Raw genomic sequence first — 20,951 nt, forward strand, 5'->3', positions numbered from 1 at the left:
CTGGTGCTTTTGGAGCAGGAAGGAAGAACTTGGCCCTGGTACCTTTCTCCCTGTGATGGTCTGTAGTTATGGTATTCAGCAGATGCAACTGTAAAATCCTAACTGGACTTTATTTTTTTCCAAGCATTTTCACTTTTAACAAGTTGTACTAGGGACTAGTGTTAAACAGGAGGGTGGGTTTGTTTTGCAGCTGAAAGGGGTTGGCCAGTAGAAATGGATCTGGTCTTTAAATCTGTCACTTTAAAATTCACCCTACTTTGAGTTTTTTGCATCCATCTCTCTCTTTATCTTGGGTATATTTAGGGCACCTATCACCATGGCATCAAGACACTGAAACAGCCTGCGCAAGAAACACTGATTTAGATAGCTCCCATCCCAAAATAGCTGCATGCTATTTTACCAACGCACCAATTTCACTGTCAGCACTTTCCTTCCCCATCATTGCTCAGGACTCAAGGCATGTGCATATGTAAGCAAAGTTTGCTGCTTTCTGGTCGCCCCATCTTGCCAGTGGTGTTAGACTTTATCAGGAACAAGGGCCAAACCCACAAGTGGTTTGATCACAGTAAATAGGTGGTATTTCTTACTATATACACTGCTGAGTGCTCAAGACTATGCTGTTTAGAGACACTCAGGTAGGGTGGTCATCATAGAGGACAGTCCGGTTGCCCTCTGTCCTCTTGATATGAAACAGGATGCCCTTATGTCCTCTATTTTTCAAGAAAATTACCCATTTTTCCCCTGTTCCCTGTTCAAGAAAAATAGAGGACATAAAGGTGTCCAGTTTTGTATTAATAGAGGACAGAGGACAACCGGACTGTCCTCTGTGATGGCCACTCTACACTCAGGCCTCTGGCACAGAAGCCACATGAACAGTCTGTGTTAACCAAAGGACCCAACAGCTACATCCCTTTGTGAACTGTAGCAAACACACTGCAGCTCAAAAGGAAAAGCTATGCTACATTAGTTGACATTGGCACGGTCCCCCAGGGGACAATCTTTTAAGAGTGGTGAACTCTTTCCTTTACATATGCAAACACTTGCTTTAAACAAATTCAAATAAATAAAAGACATGCCCAATGCATGCAATAAAAAAAAAAAATGAACCGCCCTTTGATGACATTTCCCAAGAAGAACCATTGGTGGTAAGTTGAAGAGCTACTTGCGGATGGAAGCCAGTCTGAGTATCACTGATTGTAACTAGGAGTTGTGTGGTTTTGCAGTCTTGAGGACTCATGGGCAACCTTGCACGAGTCCCTGCATCTTACCACCCTCCATCCACATATACAGAAGATTTTTTTCTGTGAAAGGGAACTTCCTGAATTGATGCTGATGAGAGCTGGATCTTGCTATTGTCTTGTTCTGAGGTAGGCCCTTTCATAGAATCATAGTAATACAGAGCTGGAAGGGACCTCAAGAGGTCATTTAGTCCAACTCCCTGCTCAAGGCAGGAGCAGCCCTGTAAATTTGGGTGTTTATTATGCTTTAGTAGTTTGATTTCAAGAAGCATTGAGCCTCTTGCTGCTCTGGTTCACAGCACCTCTGAAAATCAGGCCACAAAGGCTAGTGGGTGGCAGAGCTGAGGCAAGAGAGAAGGAAAATAACTCCAACTCAATTATACAGGTTTCTATCTACATAGGTACCTAACTTTGTATCCTCAGAACTGGGTTCTGCAACTAACACTTCATCATTCCCATTCCCACTGTGACTGTTGAGTCAGGGGGAAAATCTACTCCGGTTGTGGATTAATCTTACAAGGTGACTATGCTTCACTATATTTCCTTTTTTGAAGCCATTGGTAAATTCTGGTATGTTGTTTTCTTTCTGTGCCTCCTCCTTAAATACCTCTTTGAATGCAACTTATGCTGGATTCTTGACTGAGTTTCAGAAACTACCGACTTGCTGTTCTCATGCTCTCTCTGCTATTTTGAAGTTCTGAAGATATAAATCCTGTAGACTTCTACGGTAGGGGCAATTGCCACTAACAAGTGAGGATCTAAGTGCCTTACATTTCCCAGTCTATCACCTCAAACGTGGCTGTGGATGAATGGGTCATCAGGCTTCACGGTGAAGCTGAAATTGGAACTGTCAACCTCAAAGGTGGCTGCATTTTTAGCTGAAGAGCCTGGGAAGTCTATGAAAGGTATGAACCATCATCGCCATTCTATACAACGCTTTGTGGCATTGTCTCATCTATATGAGTTCAGAGACATGTTTTGCATGTCTGAGGAAAAAGCACTGAACCCAGTAGTGCAGGATGTAACAAGATTTAAAGGGTAAATATTGCATACTTCAAACAGTATTCCACTTATTCCAACAGCTGGAGTTAGCACCTTGACCTCTCATGACATGGTTCACTGTCCATTTAAATCCCTTGTATAGGTTTAAAGCTCCAAGTGCAATTCCGGCATTGGAAGAGAATGGCAATTGCTGGTCTGATTGCTACACTATTCGCCAGGAAGCTGAAGTTTAACTCCCCCTTATGGAACATAGCTTTCTTTGGATGTATTTAAAAGCTCTGTCTCTTCTGAGAAGCAATGCAAATAGCATGTGCCATGGCATTAGCACTGCTAGACCTTACAGTCCCAAAAGAGGAAGCCTTTGCTGCTTTAATAGCAAGTGAATGGTCACAGGGCAGGCTGACTTTTACGGTACATGCTTTAGATCACTGCTGTCAGGCCCCTGGGAACCATATGTACAAAACAACTACCTCTTTGACTCCACAAATGGGATAATGATATCTATCACACTAGGCTTTGGATGAAATGAATGAATGCAGTTGCTTTGTCCAGAGCTGTAAAATGCATAAGCTGCCCCGCAATCCCCTCTCCATTGTGAAGGCTGGCTTCTTCTCGGGCATTTCCTATACCTGAAGCATTTGCCAGTGACTCCATTTGCACAGTTAATTCTCATGCGTGGCTCTGCCACAGCTGTCTCACATGAGCCTCATGAGAGGACAGCTGCTGAAATCTGTTGGTTAGTTCATCAGCAGGTTACTGAGTAGGTCATAGAAAGCAAGCTATCCTTTCATTAGTACCCTGTTAATTATCATTTGGATGCAGGGCATGAACAGGAAAAAACCCAAGCTACAGCTACAAATTACTATAAGGTTTAATGTCTGTTGCATTTATTAAGCTTTTATTTCTCTTGGTGTGTATTTGGGCAAACCTAGACCTTTTGGTGCACAAGTCTCTTTGTCTGTTTGTTTTAAGGAGTAATAAAATAGGCTATTTCTTTCCCAAAGTGTTCATTGAGCATTGAAGTGACTGAGGTTTTTAGCTTGCACTTTGTGTCATCATTAACTTCTGTGCCAGCTGAGGGTATAATGCTACTTTGCATTTACACCTACTTGGCACTATCTTAATTGATGGCACACAATGCAGACTGAAGGAGTAAGCTTTTTATCTGTGCTGCTGAGGACTTGAGGTGGAGAGGGATGTACAAAGATCTCTGCCTCACACAATTTCAAACAGATAGATAAAGTATTCCAAACAGTCCCGTAGCAATGACATTTTGTGGGTGGGGCAAAGCCCGCAGTGGCAATCTGCCTTTGCCCTGTGCACAGATCTGGGGTGCACACACTGCCCCCATGCTTGCCAGGGGGTGCACACAATGGCCTGCCCCCACACCCCAAATGAGCTGCTCTGTTCTGTTGCCTGCCACGGCTGGGCAGTGCCTGTTGACGCCCCTTTGGCACCTGGGCAGGTCACCCCACTCATGCCCCCTGCCCCCCCTTGCTACAGCACTGATTCCAAAACCCCTCCCTATACCCTAACTGCCCTGCTGTTTAGGAGGTCTGAACCCCCTCCCCCCCCCCCCAAAAAAAACCCCCCCAAACAAACAACAAACAAACAAAAAAACAGCTAACATTAACTGAATGCTGGAAAGCAAGTAGAACCTCATGTTTCAGGTCTTAGACTCATCTCAGTTTATTAAGTATGAGGAGTAGACCCTCATGGGGGTCAGATTATCTCATCCCTGATCACTGTGGGGTTTCTTGCTGCATCTTCTGAAGCATCTAATACTGGCTACTGTGAGGGAAATTCCTGTGTCATTCTGGTTTTCTCTTACTCTAACATTCCTCCAAGCAATATTTTTATTTAGCATTTCTGGCATTAGGGTCCAGAATTTTGGGCAAATCATCTTTTTTTTCCTCTCCGTGTTATTGCTTGTTTTATATCCAAATTTTCATCTGTGGGGGGTCACATCTGTTTTAATCCACAACTAGATTAAAATTATCATGCCCTCTGAATCCATGATAAGATCAGGGACCCCAACACTTCTGAGCAGTTCTAGACTCTAGAGATGCATTTCTACCCTTTGGGGATGTTGTGCTCAGGTAAGGGAGAAAGGTTGGGTGGGGGAAAAGTGGGCAGTCAGATACGTCATTCTTATTCTGTCCCTCTGATAATTAAAATAAATGATAGAGCCCTATATCACGGCTAGTTGGAGTCAAACTGTGTCATATAGCTCCTATTTATAACTGCTAAAGGAGATTTTCCAATAGTCCATGCACCAGGAGCATGTGGATGTGAAGGAGAAGAACTGAAGTTGGATTACAGTTCACAATTATCATACCAAGGCCAATCAAAACAGAAATCCTAAATGACCACTGAGCTGTTACAGAATTTTTTTTTTATGTAAAAACAACAAAAAAGATGTTGTAGACTAACAGATGGGCCCATCCGTTCCCCTTCCTTAATTTCAAATGAAACCTCCTTCTCAGAGGCTGTCCCAGTGCTCCAGAAATGACGTACTGAGTTAATTTAATGGGTTTTGTGTGCAATCAGCCAAGGATGTTAGTTTACAACAGTCTTTGAAGCAGCACAGCAGCCGTTGTTATGAGATCTAATGCTCCCTTGCTCTGGCTAGAATGGGAATTGGTGGTCTTTGCACCAGCCCTAGAAACAAAGCACAAACAGTCAAACCCATTGTGTGCCACTTTGCTAAACAGCAGTCACAGCTGGAAGACCCTAATGTGACTTTCCAATTTTGTTCATTCTTTCTGAAGCTTCATAGCCAAAGGGAGGTCAGCTGAAGGTAGGAGATACTTATGGGTGTTGTAGGAGGAAGGAACAGTAGATACACAACTATCTTTCCTCTTATTTAGATAAATGCTTCATGCACCTTAATATAGACCTAGCTCTTAAAAATCCATTTAGGATACTTACAAAACCCCCACTAATTATATGAATGGAGGAAAAGCACTGCAGTTGAACTGCAGGCATCTAGGAGGTAGTGCCTATACTGTCAAGTAATTGCAGGAAACCAATCAACTAGCAGAAGTAAGATCCAAAGCACATAGCTGCAAAGACTCTGTGACTGTCATAAACAGCTGTAGTTTAGTTTTGGTTCTAGGGTGAATTATCTTTCTAAATAACTACCTCTCAAATTAGAATACGAGCTCACTCCCAGACTCAAGAAACTGAAGGAAAAACCCATAGAAGGGGAACTTGAAAATTCAGCCAGGAACTGACTGATTTTGATTTATGTTTCTTTATTCTGTAGAAGTGGGAAAGCTAATGAACCAGTATCTTGGTCTCTGTGGGCTTCCATGTAGGAGAGAGGAAGCCAAAGCGGGTTTAATTCTTTCTGATGTGTGCAAATACATCTTCCCTCTTCTACACCTCTGTAAGGCTGGCTGCAAAATACTGGAAGGGACACCAGAGAGCAGTGCCACAGCAATGAAGTTTGGTGCCTGGGGCAAAGCCCGCAGTGGCAACCTACCGTCCCCCTGCACACAGATCCGGGAGGCACATGTCCCACTTCTACCGGGGCACATGTCCCCCCACGTTTGCCTGGGAGTGCACGCAGTGGTGGGAGCCGCCCTTCCCCTGTCCTGTGCCCTCCCCCAAACAAACCACTCGCAGCTCCATCCTGCACCCCAACTTGGCTGTTGGTGCCCCTTTTCTTTGGCACCCAGGGCGGTCACCCTCCTCGTCCCCTTCCTCCCCTTGCTACAGCACTGCCTGGGAGCATTGGTTTTGAGGGGGTTGCAATCTCTACGTTTGGATCTTGCACTCACCCGCTGTGGCAGTGCAGGCTTCTGTTGTATCACTCATTGTGTTGGGGATACTTATCCATTGCCATAGTTTGTAGAGACAGTTGGAGGGATGCAAATCAAATGTGTTGAAAATGGGATTATACCATAAAACTGGAGAAAGGTGTTGACCCCATCCTTGGAACTCCTTGGGTCCCTTGGAGCTGCAGTGTTGGGAGTGCCTTACAAGTTTTGCTCTTGCGGGGAACACAAGTATAAGTACCTGATTGGACCTATGGTCCCTGTAAGGGGAAAGGGCAGCAAGCAAGCTGGTGTTGGGTCTGTGAGATGCTTTTCTCACAGAACAGAGAAAAAAACGCCCACTGGAAAAGGGGGTGTAATAAAAGGAAATGAACCTTTCAGTTCTCAGAAAAGCTGCTGTAGTTCTTTTTGGTCGGGAAGGTCAGTTGTCCTGCCTGGATAGAAAGATCTAGTGATGACGTCTTTGGGTGCAGCGTCCTCCTCTGGTGCACAGGGCTGGAACTGATTCTGTGTGAGTAGAGAGCTGTTGTGTCGGGGCCCATCAGGTTTGCTTCCGGTTGGGCTGCCTCTGCAGCTGCTCTCTGCTCCATTTTGCCACGAGGGAGACTTGGGGATGACTGCGAGCTGTGCCTCTTGGATGGAGGTGGGCTGTAGTTCTGAAATCTCACTGTTTTCACTTGCTGAAATGTGAACGGAATCAAGAATGACTATGTTTTAAGGAAAAACAACACGAGCCTCTACCTCTTACTTTGATCTACTCTAGTGGAGACCTCAGCACCATGGTGCCAAGGTGGAGCGATGATACCTTCCCAGCAATGGATTACATATGTAGCAGAGCGTGACTTGGACTGCCCCATGGGCCTGGTATCATGCACAGTGTTGAAACGGTTAGATACAGAAAAGTGTGAACACCAGCTCTACAAGAGAGAAACCACCAGAAGAATACAGAGTAAGCCAGGTCCCAGTGTATTCTGGTCTCCCACATAGACAAACTGGCTTACATACATATAGAGCATGAATTAAAACAAAGTGTTGGAGAAAGAACTGTAGTGGTGGAGGAGTGTGCAAGATAGCATAGCCTCTCTTGCTGGTTTTTTAAATCCATTTTCCACCCTTCTGGCTCTCTCTTACCTGGGACTGTGGAAAGATTGATTTGTAGCTATTATTCTAACTAGAAGCCTCAATCTGGCTTGGCTTTGAGGGATTCATGCATCCTAAACAGTTATTCTGCAGTGCCTGTAACAGCGGACCGTAACCCCTGTTGCTTAAGGGGAGAGAGGGCAGCATCACAGAGCAGCAAACAGCTGCAGGCAGCTGACTTAAAGCAACTGCAACATCAACATGTAGGCAGCTGAGGGAGCCAAGAATAGGAGCTACAAAAGCTGCAGAGTTCAGAGCTCCAGGCAATTAATTAGGTAATGGCTGCAGCAGAGCTGAGGGACCTGCTGATGATATCAGATGAGTAACCCCTGAACGTGGCTCCTAGGCTAAGGACAGCATTGTGGCGTACAGTCTGAAGGGGAGAACAGTTTTCTGCGAGGAGGTTGCAGACTGGAAAAACTACAGACAGTAAGGTACCCTGAGGAGCTGGTAAACAGAGGGGTGGGTTTTCCTTTGGTAAAGGTATGTAGAAGGGTGTAATTAAAGTTGATATTTTTTGTTTGCTAGTTGTGAGGCATGGGGTAGTTATTAGGGGAGTGTGGAGCTGTTGATGATTAGTTTGCAGGACACTAGGGCACCTAAGAAGGGTGCTGTGTGTACTCTATCTAGGATGGAGTGGGCATTGGGTAAATACGCCCAAGGGAAGCTTGGATTGCTTCAGAGGGAATTCAGGCTTCCCTAGTGCTTGGATTCTGGGACAGATGGAGTCTAGGCAATCCAATACAAAGAACAGAGTGCAAATAATGCATATTCAATGCAAAGAGTAGAGTGCAGACAACATGCCTGGGGAGAAGGCTCACTCTGAGCCAATCTCCCCACAGGGAGGGCTGGGGCTGAGCTGAGTACACAGAGGACAGAGCTTCCAGGTAAAGAGCTGAGAGCTCAGGGAGCAAGCTGCCTGGAGTATGTAGACTTCAGGTAATTAAGTTGGGGAAAATGGGCCTAATGCTCTGAGATATGGCTGACAAGGGGATCCTAAGAATCATTACTTGGACTCCTCAAAACCTTGGAATTGAGGGGCACAGTTGACAGAACAATTGAGATTGAGTCGCAGGCTGAGACGGCCAGGATCTAATGAGACTTAATCGGGTTTCAGAATAGCTTCCCAGTGGAGCAAACCTGGGAGGCCAGCAGTTGGCAGCTGGCAGGTTTAAGGTGAAAGTGGATTGGGCCAGACTACCAACCCTAGTATGAGATGGACAGAGAAAAGCACCTAAGGTGCTACTCTGGAGACTGGGGGCACCCTCCCAAATTATAACCACTGACACCAAGGGAGTGGCAGGCAGGATAAAAAGGGGAGGTGATGAAGAGATTGGAGGGGATCGCAGATAGAGCTGTCTGCCAGCGGGTGTCAGACTTGAGGCCGTAGCTCTGAACATGCTATGAAGTTCATGGCTACGAAGTGCCGTTGTTCAGCGGAGGGGGAATTTACACATGAGCAGGATGGCAGAGAAGAAGTTAAGGAACTCTGCCAGGAACAGTTTAATTTAAATGTTGATACAAATGATTAATAACCTTAGAACATGGCTAACTCAAACGTGCATTGATTTCAATGGGACTTTTGCCTGAGTGAAGGTCTCGGTAAACGGCTGCCTCCACAGGCATTTACCAAGTGAGCAGTGACTTGGCAGACAGAGACCCCAGGCGGGATTCTGAGAGAATCGCATTCACGGGGGGGCAGATACTATCAGAAACAAATTTAGGGGCCCAAATCTGGAGAACTGTACTCTAGCAGCAATCCTGTGGGTCCAGAGTCCTGTCTGAGTAAAGCCACAGTGATCATGGAGTGGAGTCCTTCAGGGATTTGGTCTGTGCTATATGGCTGAAAGCGAATGTGAATGCCAGCAGGGTTTTCAAGATTGTCCTGAGCCAGATATCCAAGGGATGGAGTTAAGCCTTACTGTACCTTTTCTGAGTTGTTCCGGGAGGTCTCTGGTTTCACCAAAATGGAGGGAGGAGCTGATGCAGGTGGCTTTGGAGGCTCACTTTTTGCTGGAGAGTCTTTGGCATCCAGGATCACTGAGCTACATGCAGAAGGAGCTTGGCTTTCAGTGCCCCTGGCCACAAGTACTGATGAAGCATCATGGGAAGAATTCAGCCTTGCTCCAGCTTCAGCCATGGCAGCTCCAGTCAAGGTGCCTTGTGGTGGATACAGTTGAAATGCCTGAGGTCGCACAGCAGCAACTGAAGCACGCCGGAGGGAGCCGGCAATGTGAACAGGAGTGCCTGGCTGCACAGGCCTCTGCAATGATCCATCTGGGGAGCAAGATCATTTTGAATGAGATGAAGCTTAAAATAAAACATAGACATGAAAAAGATGCCTACCACCTTTAGGGTCTCCTTTCCCTTAGGATGTTTCCAGAAGCAGACAATATCTGCAGGGGACCTATCTGAATAATAACAGAGGAGCAAAAATGACTTCTTCCCCTTCCCCCCATTTCCAGAATTGCCTGTTAATCAGACTTTGCCTTTCATAGAATAATTTCAAAGCTTAATGAACTTATTCTCCCAACATGCTTGTGTGTGTTTCTTTTGCACAGCAGAACCTCAATCTAGATGTACCATTAAATGTCCGATTGCCTTCATGTTCCAAATGAGGGGAAATGATGCCTAGAAAGAACAGTGACTAGAAGTAGGATTGAGTTGTTCTGATTCCCTAGTCCCTTGCTCTAATCATTAAAAGTGGTTTCAGATGCAAAAGAGGGGAAGTATTCCTTCCCCTCTTTCCTTCCTGTCAACTCATGTAACTTGGATTCAGCCCATGATATTTGAAAACATATGGAAGACCTTTAATTCTTCTGACTTCTGTACAGCTTTGCACAGGATTTTCTTGGGGGTCTTTGCCCCCATTCTTCATAACCTTAGCATTACTGTTTTGGGTATTGATTCTCACTGGCATAGCACAATGAATTTTCATGCCCAGGTTCCTGAATCAATAAGTGATGGCATTGGTACCTCATATACTGGTTGGGCTCCATGTTGTAAAAAGGCAGGTCTCTCTGCAAAGCTATACTGACCTCCTACAATAAATTGAAACAGATAGGTAGAAGCCTAACAAGCCTAAAAGTCTGCGAGGTGCTGAGTGCCTCCAAGGAGGTGCTGGCTGTCCTTGGTTGTCCCTGGCTTGACAGAAGCAGGGACCCCTTTCTCATTTGCTTAGCACCAATCCCACGTTAATCCTGAGCATGAGCCCTATAACTGAGGCTGCAGCAGCCATCCCTCAGGTTTTGCCACATTGGTTGTTTCTGCAGCTCAGGCTCTTCCATTTGAATATTTACTTTCCAGGTGACAACACTGGAAGTAGCAGTTTCTTTTGCAGTTTCTTGCTGCCTAAAAGATTGATCCTTGCCCCCCCCCCCCCCATTAGAATCACTACAGAGGGGACAAGTCTTTTAAGGTAAAACAACTTTAAAGATAAATCGAATTTTGAGCCTAAACCGTTGATAATGCCCTTTGCAAATGAATCTCACCCCCTGCTGTGACTGCATATCTCAAGCAGCAGCTCAGTCTGAAGGCATTAAGAAAATGTTGCTCAGCTGCTTAAATGTAGCTGGAGATCTATTCCAAGGCAGTCTGAATGGCTGAAATAAACCTTGCCAGACTCATGGAAAAAATGTAACTAGCTAAGCTCTGTATAAACCCCTGCAAAGAGCTGTTCTGTGTACTGAGCAAGGAATTTGGAATAGCCAAAATGACAATCCTTTTGCCCCATCCTTGTTCTGTGTTCAAGGAAGGAGCCCTGGCTTCTTTTGCCAGTTCCATTTTAGTGTTTCACCATGACAGAGATGGCACAGTCAGTACCACCAAAGATGGATGTAATAATAATTCCTCATTCGAGTCTCAATTTATAGATATTTGCATGGTCAGCTATTGCAGTTATGAGAGCCACAGATATGCCAGTAAATATGTCTTATATTTAGCATCTTCATTCTGAGAAAGTCTTTGTTTTTTGAAAGGCAGCCACATCTAAGGTGGAAGACAACAATCAACAGAGCAGCAGAGGAAGCTTCTGGTCAAAGAAATACAACACATGCCTACTCTGACTCAGAAAGTAATCTCTAACTTCTTGTATAGTCGAAAAATAAGGTCAATGTGATATCTGAGTACTGTCAAATACACTCACAATTATCTTTGCTCATACAAATTTCATGTGGAACTTCTTGCAGTTACAAAATGAGAAGCCAAGCTGAAATACTGCATCTTCTGAAATACTGAATCATTATTTTCTGAGAGCATTGAATTCAGTCCTGTGGGATTTTTTTATTTCTACAACAGCAGAATCCCAATTTCTACAGGACTGTTGTGAAAGGCCACCGTTCCTGCTGTGAACAGTATGGACATCTGCCGTAGCAAGAATGGACAGCACACATGAGAGTGGCTGACTAGACCTGCAAATTCATCTATGTTTTACACTGGCCGCATCTGATCACCAAGCCGTCTTTCCTGACACATCCCTCTCTCCAAGTCCATCTTACTGTAGGATGTATGGGTGACCCAATAAGTACATTTGTGAGAATGGCTAGTCTTTGTCCTTGTCATTGGCAGAGCTTAGTGTGGGTACTGGCATCCAGCCTAGCTGGTGCTTTCACTGAAGCTGCTAACTTTTCAGAAGCTGTAGTGTGTTATTTATTACTACTTCAGCCTTGGCTTAATGCATTAATTAAAGGCTTCCAGTAGTGCTTAGGGAGAAGAGTCACTTGTGAGCACAGTCCCTCCCTGCCAGCTGCCCGCCAGAACTTACTTTTCCTAGTGTTGCCACGTCCTCGCCTCAGGGACGATTGTCCTGGAGTGCCTGGCATAGCCATGTTCCTTGCTGGTGAGGTCATGGGTGTTGGCATCAAAGCAGACTTCAAAGGTCTGCTTTGCCTTGGCCCATTCTCTGAGATGCTTCCTTGGGAGGAAAGGGAGGATGTGGATAACGTCCAGCTGGCATACAACGAAGGTATCCTCGAATCTGAGATGTTGGATGACTTCCTGGTTTAACAGATTGAAAAGGAGAGCAAAATAAGAGCGAGTTAAAGCTGCAGAGTTCAAATCTGTATTTTCAATCCCCCACTCATCCAGGTAGATTTTGCTTCAGTGGATTGGAAAGAAACAGGGCATTTGCCAAACACAGATCCAGATCAGGATTTTTTAACATTACCACTAGCTCCCCGGGATAAAGGGGTTCAGGGCAAAACATTCAGGAACCTGCACAGTTTAGCTTCTTGATTAAACTGTACTCTCAGCCCTTTTGCTCTCATGTTGTAACTGGGCCTTCAAAGACATGACTTAGAATGCTTTGTGTCAATGGCATTTTGAAAGGAGGCCTTCTAGGTGCCCGGCATCCACCAAAGCACCAGCTCGGTAAGAGAGGGGCCCGGCATTATACGGAGCATGGGCTTTGTTCCGCCTCCTTGCTTCAGGCAGCACAGAAGCCATCAAAAGCCATACTCAGGTTTCGGAGGCAGATACTTGCCAAACAAAAATCCTGTGGTAGTTGTGGGGTGAGGCACTGCTGCAAATGGTTTTCAGTAGAGCATGTTAGTCTTGGTGACTGAAGCTTGCCCAGCAACCCGAACTGTTCCTCCCCATAGTGTGGCAGGAGCACATTGCAGGAAAACTTCTGTGCAGCAAAGAGCTCATTGATTTGTGCTCAGGAGGCACAAGCAGTCCTTTTCCCTGAACTGAATGAACTGGGCAAACGTGAGCACTGGGTGACAAATGTCACACCTTCCACTTGAGGCTAAGGATTGACTCCTCACCACGGCATACAAGTCAGAGTGGTGATTCTTAAGGACAAGGCTGAGGCAGCGAGGACGCTCCTTGGCCCTCTGACTCCACTTTGCCAGCTGCTGTTCAGGCCCCGCAGTGTGCATCTGTCACTTCTGATTATTCCTCTCCTCATCTGCTTTCCCTGGAGAGGTCACCTTGGCCCTTTCACCTGAATCCAGTAAATTGCCAAAACAGCCATCGATCTTCCCCATCTATGTGATGTCTAAGTAACTCTCCTGAATACGCCTAATTCCCTGGGAAAGTGGGCCAGGGGAGGTCTCTGCTAACTTTGCTGAAGGAGGAGAAAGACAGCTTTTCTTTACTTTACTTTACTTCCCTGTGGCTTTCTTTGGGGGTGGAAAAATGATTTATAGTTTAATAATGGAGCAGCGATTCATCAAAATAACTGAGGCATCAATTTATTATGAAGAAATTTCCAAAAGAGGATACAGAATAGCAGCTCCAAAATTGGTACTTATGGTTGAGGCACTTTATGAGCTACTTAGGGTAGCTGAGCTGTGCTTTTGATTGTTTGTTTGCTCTGTTTATCAGTGAGGTGGGGCCTGGGTATTATCAGAGGCTATATTGCAGGGAAATGAGCTGGAACGACAAAGAATAATCACTTGCTCCCTTTAATGCAGGGAGGGCGTTTGGAGAGATGATGCTGGGACTAAAGTGGCATAACCATCTCCAGCTTGAATTGAGCCATTTAGCTCAGATAAACATAAGCCAGGAAAGTAAAAAGAGCCAAATGTGCCCCTCAACATCAGTAACAATGAAGGATTGGGTTAGTTAGGCCACCATTAGGCTGTTTCTGTGGGTCCCAGGCACGGCTTCTGGATAAATTTATGTAGTCTGAGCTGCAGCAGAACTTCTGTAGATGACGGGCCAATTGCCCTTCCATCCAAAAGGCAACAAGCCTTAGAGACATCCTGACATGTTGACCAAATCATAGGGTCTGTCTCTAGCGCAAGGTGGGGCCATCCAAGATAGCTCTGCCACACCAGGTCCAGAACTGGATTATCTTCCAGAGCTCTCCTCAGTCCAGTTTTCAATGACTCAAGAAGCACCCTTTGACTCAAGGGGTGCTTCTTCCTTGGAACTATTCTGCACAATAATAGATTCTCCTATAGCAAACCCATCCATCCCTGACACTCATGCTGTGTTTTCAGCTCTCTCTTCCTTGAATCAGCCCAAATAAGTCCTCTTCCCACCCTAGTGATCACAATCTTAAAAACTTTGTGTGACAGGGCTGTCAAATTTATAAGAAAGGACTGTGTTGCTTTGATGTGATAACACATGAAAAGAAAGTGAGTGGGTTTGGAAATTATCCCCACAGGTCCCCCAGCTGTTCATCTCTGCATCTCTCTCTCTCTCTTCCACTTTACTCTAATGCCCATCACTGCCTTACCTGTAAGAGATATAAGAAGCTGTAACAATCACAATGAATTTTTCAATAATGAAATCAGTTCTGAAAAGGAAAAAGCTTTAATGTTCCTAAATACAGGCTCTTTCTACTTTAAGAAGCTTACTGTCTATTTGTAGCAACAATTTTGCCATTTTCCTAATCTGCTCCTTTCCACTGTCTATCTTGCTCCACTGCATCTCAGGGGGACCTGAGATGTATCTATATTTTTCTCTCCCAAATTGTATGTTTCCCATTATTGCTCTCTGGATCTTGCTAATGCATGTTTATTTAGGTCAATCAACACCTTTTAACAGCTGGAGCCAAAGAAGATAGTACTTTGATTCTAAAAGAGTCTTCTGTTTGTAGCATCCCTTCTTGCAGAGAAGACACAAGTCACTTGAAATGAACATAAAGGAAATTTTGGGCTGACTCTGTAGTTTTTGCTGACTTTTTAACTCCCAGACTTACAAAGCAAATTCTGTGCAGTCCAATGTCATTAAACAGGGTCTCTAACCCCCAGAGTGAAGTAAAGCCACGGTAGAGCTGTTAGCTATTGACTTCCCTGCTGAAATTTCAGATGCAAAAGTGGGGAAGGAAGGCTGATGCCATACTGTTCATTTGTCTGTATAATCTGGACCATATGGCAACTCCAAAGGGAACTCTGGTCCATCTGATCGGCTGTCTGACTTCTGTTAATGACAGTGCCTGACCTTCAAGGGGAGATGAAATTCCCATGTAGCTCACATGGCCAGTCATTATTAAACGATAATAGGGAATGAGCTGGTTATTTCAGAATGATGGCAGCAGCACTTAATTTAATACATGTAAGGTATGAATAGTTATGACCAAGATGGCAACATATTGCTCTGGAGACAGGCACCATGTTTCTTGCATGTCGCTAGAGGGATGAGAAAAGCCAGTGTTACCCACTCTTATTACCCCTTGTGCAACTATTTTATTTCACATAAGGAAATCAGACCTGAAAAGGGGGGCGACGTAATTGCTGGGGAAGATCCCAACCCTTCCTGTGACGAGTGACATTCCTCGCAGCCAACCATCATAGTACTTCCCCAAAACACGAACTCCTTCTCCCTTCTGCAGCTCCAGCTCATCTGGTCCATGAGCTATGTAGGAATGGAGGGCAACACACCTGGGAATGAAAGAAGAGCAAACGTTATTATGGAGTGATAACCCTTTTCATGCCATATAAAAGAGATTGTGACAACACAACCCTGTTTCTAACCATTCTGGGAACGGATGCTGTTGGCTTTCGTGAGCAGAAGTTAGTTGCCTGAAGCCTCTTCACATAGTACTCATGTCAAATATCTGGGTACTTTCCCAAATATGGAAAAAGTTTTGCAGGAAAGAAAGTGCCTACATCTTCCAGAGAGAATATGAATATAAGAAAGCCACTAGGAGTGAAGAACGAACCTGGCTGTTGTCAATGTTTTTTGTTCCAGAATTGCCAGCACACACTGCCAAATGGACCTGGGCAATAAGGGGGAAGGAAGGAAATGCCGTTCTTGTTCTCACATAGGAAATACTGTCAGATTCAGGAAAAGCATACCTTGTCCAAGGCAGAGCAGCACAGGTGTGTGGGTGAGGTGCACCTCCAGAAGATGGTATCAAGGACACAAAGTCAAGGATGTATCGGGGCTTTGAAAAGTGCTCAGTAACTTTGGAAGTTAAAAATGGTGAGCAGCAGCACTTGCTAAACTGCATTTTCCTGTCACCCTTTGTACCTGAGTTGGGTGGGACTCTAATGCATGCAAATGGATCATGAGCACCATGCAAAGCATTACCCAAATAATCCCACCTCCCCTTCTTCCCTTTCTCTCCTGTGTAGCAACCCATGTACTTTAAAGTATTAAATTGCTTCCAGTTTTCTAATTAGATTGCTTATGATGAGCAATGGACTTAGTGATGAGGCAGAATGGCAACAACTCCCCCCAAAACAGCTAAAAGGGTGGAAAAAAAAGAAAGAAAGAAAAGAGAAGGAAAGGGAAAAAAAAAACCCAACAAAATTTATTTAAAAAATCTTTCCCTGTTTTTCATTTTTATTCTTTTGTGGAGTCCGCAAAGCTTTTAAGAACCTTTATTTGGTACTAAAGAGATGCATCTTATTCAATTGCATTATTTATCTCTCCTCTCAAGATACTTCTGATCAGTTCCCAAATATTAATCTGAGTAACAGATGCTACAGCAACAACGATTCCCTCAAAACCAAGTGTTATTAAAACAAATAAATAAATAAATAAGGGAGACTGTCAAGGACTTTTCTATCATTTTTTTTAAGCATTTGTTTTTGTTTTCACTCCCTGTTGTTCATAACAGCTGTTTGGAAGTTTTAAATTGAAATGTCCTTCCTTATATAATGATCTTTTCCTCTTGTTTGCACTGGTAGGGCTACATTCTGAATCTTCCTAATGCAGAGTGGTTTATCTTTTTGACATACAGTTGCTTTGTAGCAATAGGTAGCACGTGGTTTTTAAATGATAGCAGCTGAACAATGAGCTATACAAATTAGGGGCTTGTTTCTATAAAAATATAAATACAATTTGTTCTGTAAGTAATTAGGTGTGTTTAATCTTGAAACAGTTTTGGAATAGTCTCATTGACTATTGTGAGTCTTGATCTTCAGGTTAAGCATTTATAGAAGCCTTGCAAGACTGAAGCCTATGTTGATACCTTTGTGCATATGCATAATTTGTGGATTTACACAGGAGAACAATGCAAGGTTATAAACCTGGTTAATGCCTGCTAATGTATCCAGGATCAGGGTCTAGGCTGTTAATGGCGAGGTGCTCATTAGAAATAGGCAACTGTTGGGCTGTTTAGTTTAAGAATTATGCTGCTAATTCTCATCCAGGAAAACCAAACAGAGATTTACAATTTTATATTTATTTTCACATTTCAGTTCTAGATTTTGAAAGGTTTAGGTTATGCAAAATATGCAAAAAAAAGTCAATAAACTTTTATTCATCTAGAATAATTAGTGAAATGTAAAGAATATTTAACTTTTACGTAAAAAACGTTGGTTTGAAAATTTCAACCATGCTGGGCATGTCTACATGTGACACTAGGCTCCCTTGTTATAGTACATTGCTACTATATATCCATGTGCCACATGCATGGTGGAGTACAGGCTGTTACTGTGCCATCATTTAGTACTTCCTGTTGGAGTACTAAAAGGAAGTACTAAATGATGGCACAGTAACCAAGGTGCTGCAGGGACACATGTAGACATGCCTGCTGATAACCAAATGGGCTTTGGAAATAGAAAAACAGGCAGGCAGGTCAAAAAATGGGCAGAATATTAGGATTGTGACACTATGGTGATCATAGTAATCTAAAGTGTTCAGATTCTGAATTTATCTTTTGTGCTGCTAGTACCTTTTATCTAAATTCTTTTACTATTTTATGTCCCTCCTTAAAAGCCAGGCTGTGAAATCAACTGTTCTAATAAGACATTATGATCTGCTGGTTCGAATGTGTAAGAGAGAACTACAAATCCAAAGAAACATAGGTTTGTAATCTGTTTTTAACTCCCGATTGTGGTGTGACCTTAGAAAAACTCTTGGCATATGTTCTGCCTTGGCTGGAAAGCTCTCAGAAACCTTTGAGGAAATCAAATAACAACTGAAAAGGGCTTTGTGAGTCAAACCTATGCAGAAAATAACATCTTGGTCCTCTTACGTACATATTAGCAGAGATGTGCTGCTGCAAATGGGGAAGGGTGACGATAGCTGTCGAGTGCCCCAGGGATCCCGGTGCAGTATAATAAGAAGCGCTGACCTATGAAGAAAAAGAAAACAGAATAAGTATAGCCTCCCCATGACCCCCCCAAAACACTTACCATCAAACCAACCTCCGACATGGAAATGTTCTGTTACCTTGTTACTCATTTGGCAGTTCATACTATGAAGTAATTGGTCTGGAATTGGGGACCAATTTGGAACTACCAGAACCACCAGCAGTGATTACTAGCATCCGACATCTTTTCAGCGCACTACATGGGGCAAAGTGGTTAAGGCATCTAACTATGGCTCCAGAGGCATGAGTTTCAGTCTTGGTCTGGGTTTGTGCATCTGTCCTGAGTTAACCCAGCTGTAAAAGGGGATCTGGTTGGACAGTCTGGGGACTCAAAAGTCGCTGGTCACAGTGATTGTCTCGGTTTTGTCTCACAAGGACCTAAGCAATCATTTAATTTTTTTACAGGTGTCAGGGGTTGAAGTGGCAACAGTGGGAGATCAAGAATGAAAATGATCCTAGAGATGAAAACTGGACGTGGCTAACCAATGCAACATTATGCAGACCAGTACATAGACCACCCAACGTGATTCTGGGATATAATGCTGACGTATGGAATCTCACAATACCAGGTTATTCCCCGAAATATAATATTCCTTGGGAAGGACTATGGAACCCCTCCAAATTGTTAAATCCTCGTAATATAATTAATGGGCCATATCCATATGGCACTAAATTAACAGAAGCAGGGATAAATGAAACTGAGGACTATCCAACACCATGGGGTTTTGTGACAACACACCCAGAAACGGGTGTATTTGGGGTAAAATTGACTATTATCCCATTAAGGTTATTTGAAAATGCTACAATAGACGCCTATGGTATCATCTAATGTAAGTGGAATAAACTTTTCTGGAAACTTAACACTGCCCAGAACAGTGGCTGGCTTACCACTAGCACTTGGTGCCGGACTATAGTACACACCAGAAATGGGATATGATATCCCTCAACTCTAGCCCTGTAAGCATGAGGTTCAGTTCTGGAGAGATACAGGGGAAATAATGGAAATAAAATATAATATCCCGCAAGCCTCGCCCTTGTGAGACTGGAGCTCAGTTTTGGAGAGACACATCTGCAAGGAGATGTGTGTGCATAATAGTCCCAAAAATTAATGATCTACACTCCAGTATGGGGGTAGTACTTTGGTCAAAAACAGGTATTACATGGATCACCGCAGATCATTGGAGCACGACTGAGGAGAAAAAGGTGCATTCCCAACTATCTGCGTGGGACATTGACTTGCAGGAATTAAATTTGACTCGTATATTGTTTAACTTGGAAACTGGACAATTAGTGATGTTGTCAAAGGACTATGGAGAGCACATTACTTACCTGAAATTACTCAATGCCAGCAAGGTCCTCAATACACCATTTGCTTCGGTGTTAGAAGGACTAGCCATGATTGGAAATGCAGTGGGGAATGGTGTTAAATCTACTATACACGAAATAGGATCGATAGGACAACAACTATGGAACACCATAAAGACTGTATTTTTGGGAAAATGGGTGATATATGTTATAATAAGCATCATAGGATTGTTTGGGTTAATCATTTTAGGAAAATTAATGTTGTGTATGTTGTCATGGAATCACTGCAATAAGTTTGCAAGGCTTAGTAACGAAATACAATTGTAATCAAACTGCCTAATGGGCATGGGGGGGGGGGTGTCATATTGAATGTAATATTTGAATGCTTATAATAAATGCCCATTAGCCAGTTTAGAAAAAGACAAGATTCAACTTCTTATCTAGGCCATTGTTTTGGCCTATGTGCGGAAGATCCGGGCTTTGCTCAAAGTCTTAACTCTTGAATTTTATCTTTGGAGGCCTTTAACAAGGTTAACCTAAAAACGACCCTTAAGCAAACATCCCACATTCCAAGAAATCAAACCCTAGGAGCCTTTGAAAAGGGTTGGAAAGAAAGGTCACTGCAGTGGTATGGAAAATCCCCCAAATAAATTGAATAGTTAGCAAACACAAACTGATTACCAAGCAAAAGAATCTGTAAAGTAAGATCCGAGCCCAAATTTGGGAGTAGTGACAGGTTTGGGTAGGAGTGACCCAAGACGGCAACTAGCTCAATAAAAACTGTAACCTACTGTCCCAATTTGGAGGTAACCTCACTTGCAGAACAACAAAGGAAGAATCGCAAGTGTAGGCCGGATCAGACTGATCACCTGAACCACCCTCTCCGTGAACATGAATCTCTTAGTTCACACTGAAGCCGCGGAGCGCCCGAGTGGGACTGAAGGAAGGGGACTTGTTCCTAGTACTGCTGAGGCCAGCCCATTGAACCGTATTGCTGAGGCCAGCCCATTGAACTGTACTACTGAGGCCAACCCATTAAAATGTACTACTGAGGAATGAAACCATATTTAGGTGTTTGGCTTCTTGGAATTCTGGAATTGTAAGTATATTATGAAAAATAATAGTATTGATTCAAATTATATAGTTAGTTGTAATTGTTTGAGAAGGAAATGCATTTGGGACATTGTTTCTGATATATGTAGTTATTGTGTTCTTAATGTTTGTGGTATTTCTTAAAGCTAAGCAGTGTTATATGCGTAGCAAAGAAATTTAAAATAAAATTGTGTTGTATAAATTAAGTGTGCAATCATTGTGAAATTGTGGAATCAACTAAATACTCCCCCATCCAGGCGCATCAAACGAATCAGTAAGTTGTGTGGGATCTTCTCTATTCCATAACCCACTAGAGACAGGTTTCTGAGTAGATGAGTGTCTACATAAAAAAACCTCTTGTCTGCACTGCAGTTGATGCTAATTGGCAACCTTATG

At 43.6% G+C, this 20,951-nt stretch overlaps 1 protein-coding gene and 1 long non-coding RNA gene across 4 annotated transcripts in view; one reads left to right on the plus strand and one right to left on the minus strand.

The window, feature by feature from the left end:
- Positions 1–3,836: 3,836 nt before the first annotated feature.
- Positions 3,837–20,951, minus strand: part of SH3RF2 (SH3 domain containing ring finger 2) — a 76,948-nt gene continuing 59,833 nt past the window's right edge. For all 3 annotated transcript variants that reach the window (XM_059733528.1, XM_059733529.1, XM_059733527.1), the window contains 5 exons: positions 18,046–18,140; positions 15,325–15,495; positions 11,925–12,157; positions 9,090–9,439; positions 3,837–6,702 (listed from right to left, as the gene is read on the minus strand). In XM_059733528.1, coding sequence (XP_059589511.1) covers positions 6,400–6,702; positions 9,090–9,439; positions 11,925–12,157; positions 15,325–15,495; positions 18,046–18,140 — 1,152 coding nt within the window. In that variant the 3' untranslated portion in view covers positions 3,837–6,399. The remainder of the gene's footprint in view (positions 6,703–9,089; positions 9,440–11,924; positions 12,158–15,324; positions 15,496–18,045; positions 18,141–20,951) is intronic.
- On the plus strand, positions 7,309–20,761 carry LOC109280894 (uncharacterized). Its single transcript, XR_002087355.2, has 2 exons — positions 7,309–7,596; positions 18,564–20,761. It is a non-coding gene; the product is annotated as an uncharacterized LOC109280894 (long non-coding RNA).

Source organism: Alligator mississippiensis, chromosome 9 (assembly GCF_030867095.1).
Source record: "Alligator mississippiensis isolate rAllMis1 chromosome 9, rAllMis1, whole genome shotgun sequence".
In the NCBI taxonomy this organism is placed as follows: domain Eukaryota; kingdom Metazoa; phylum Chordata; order Crocodylia; family Alligatoridae; genus Alligator; species Alligator mississippiensis.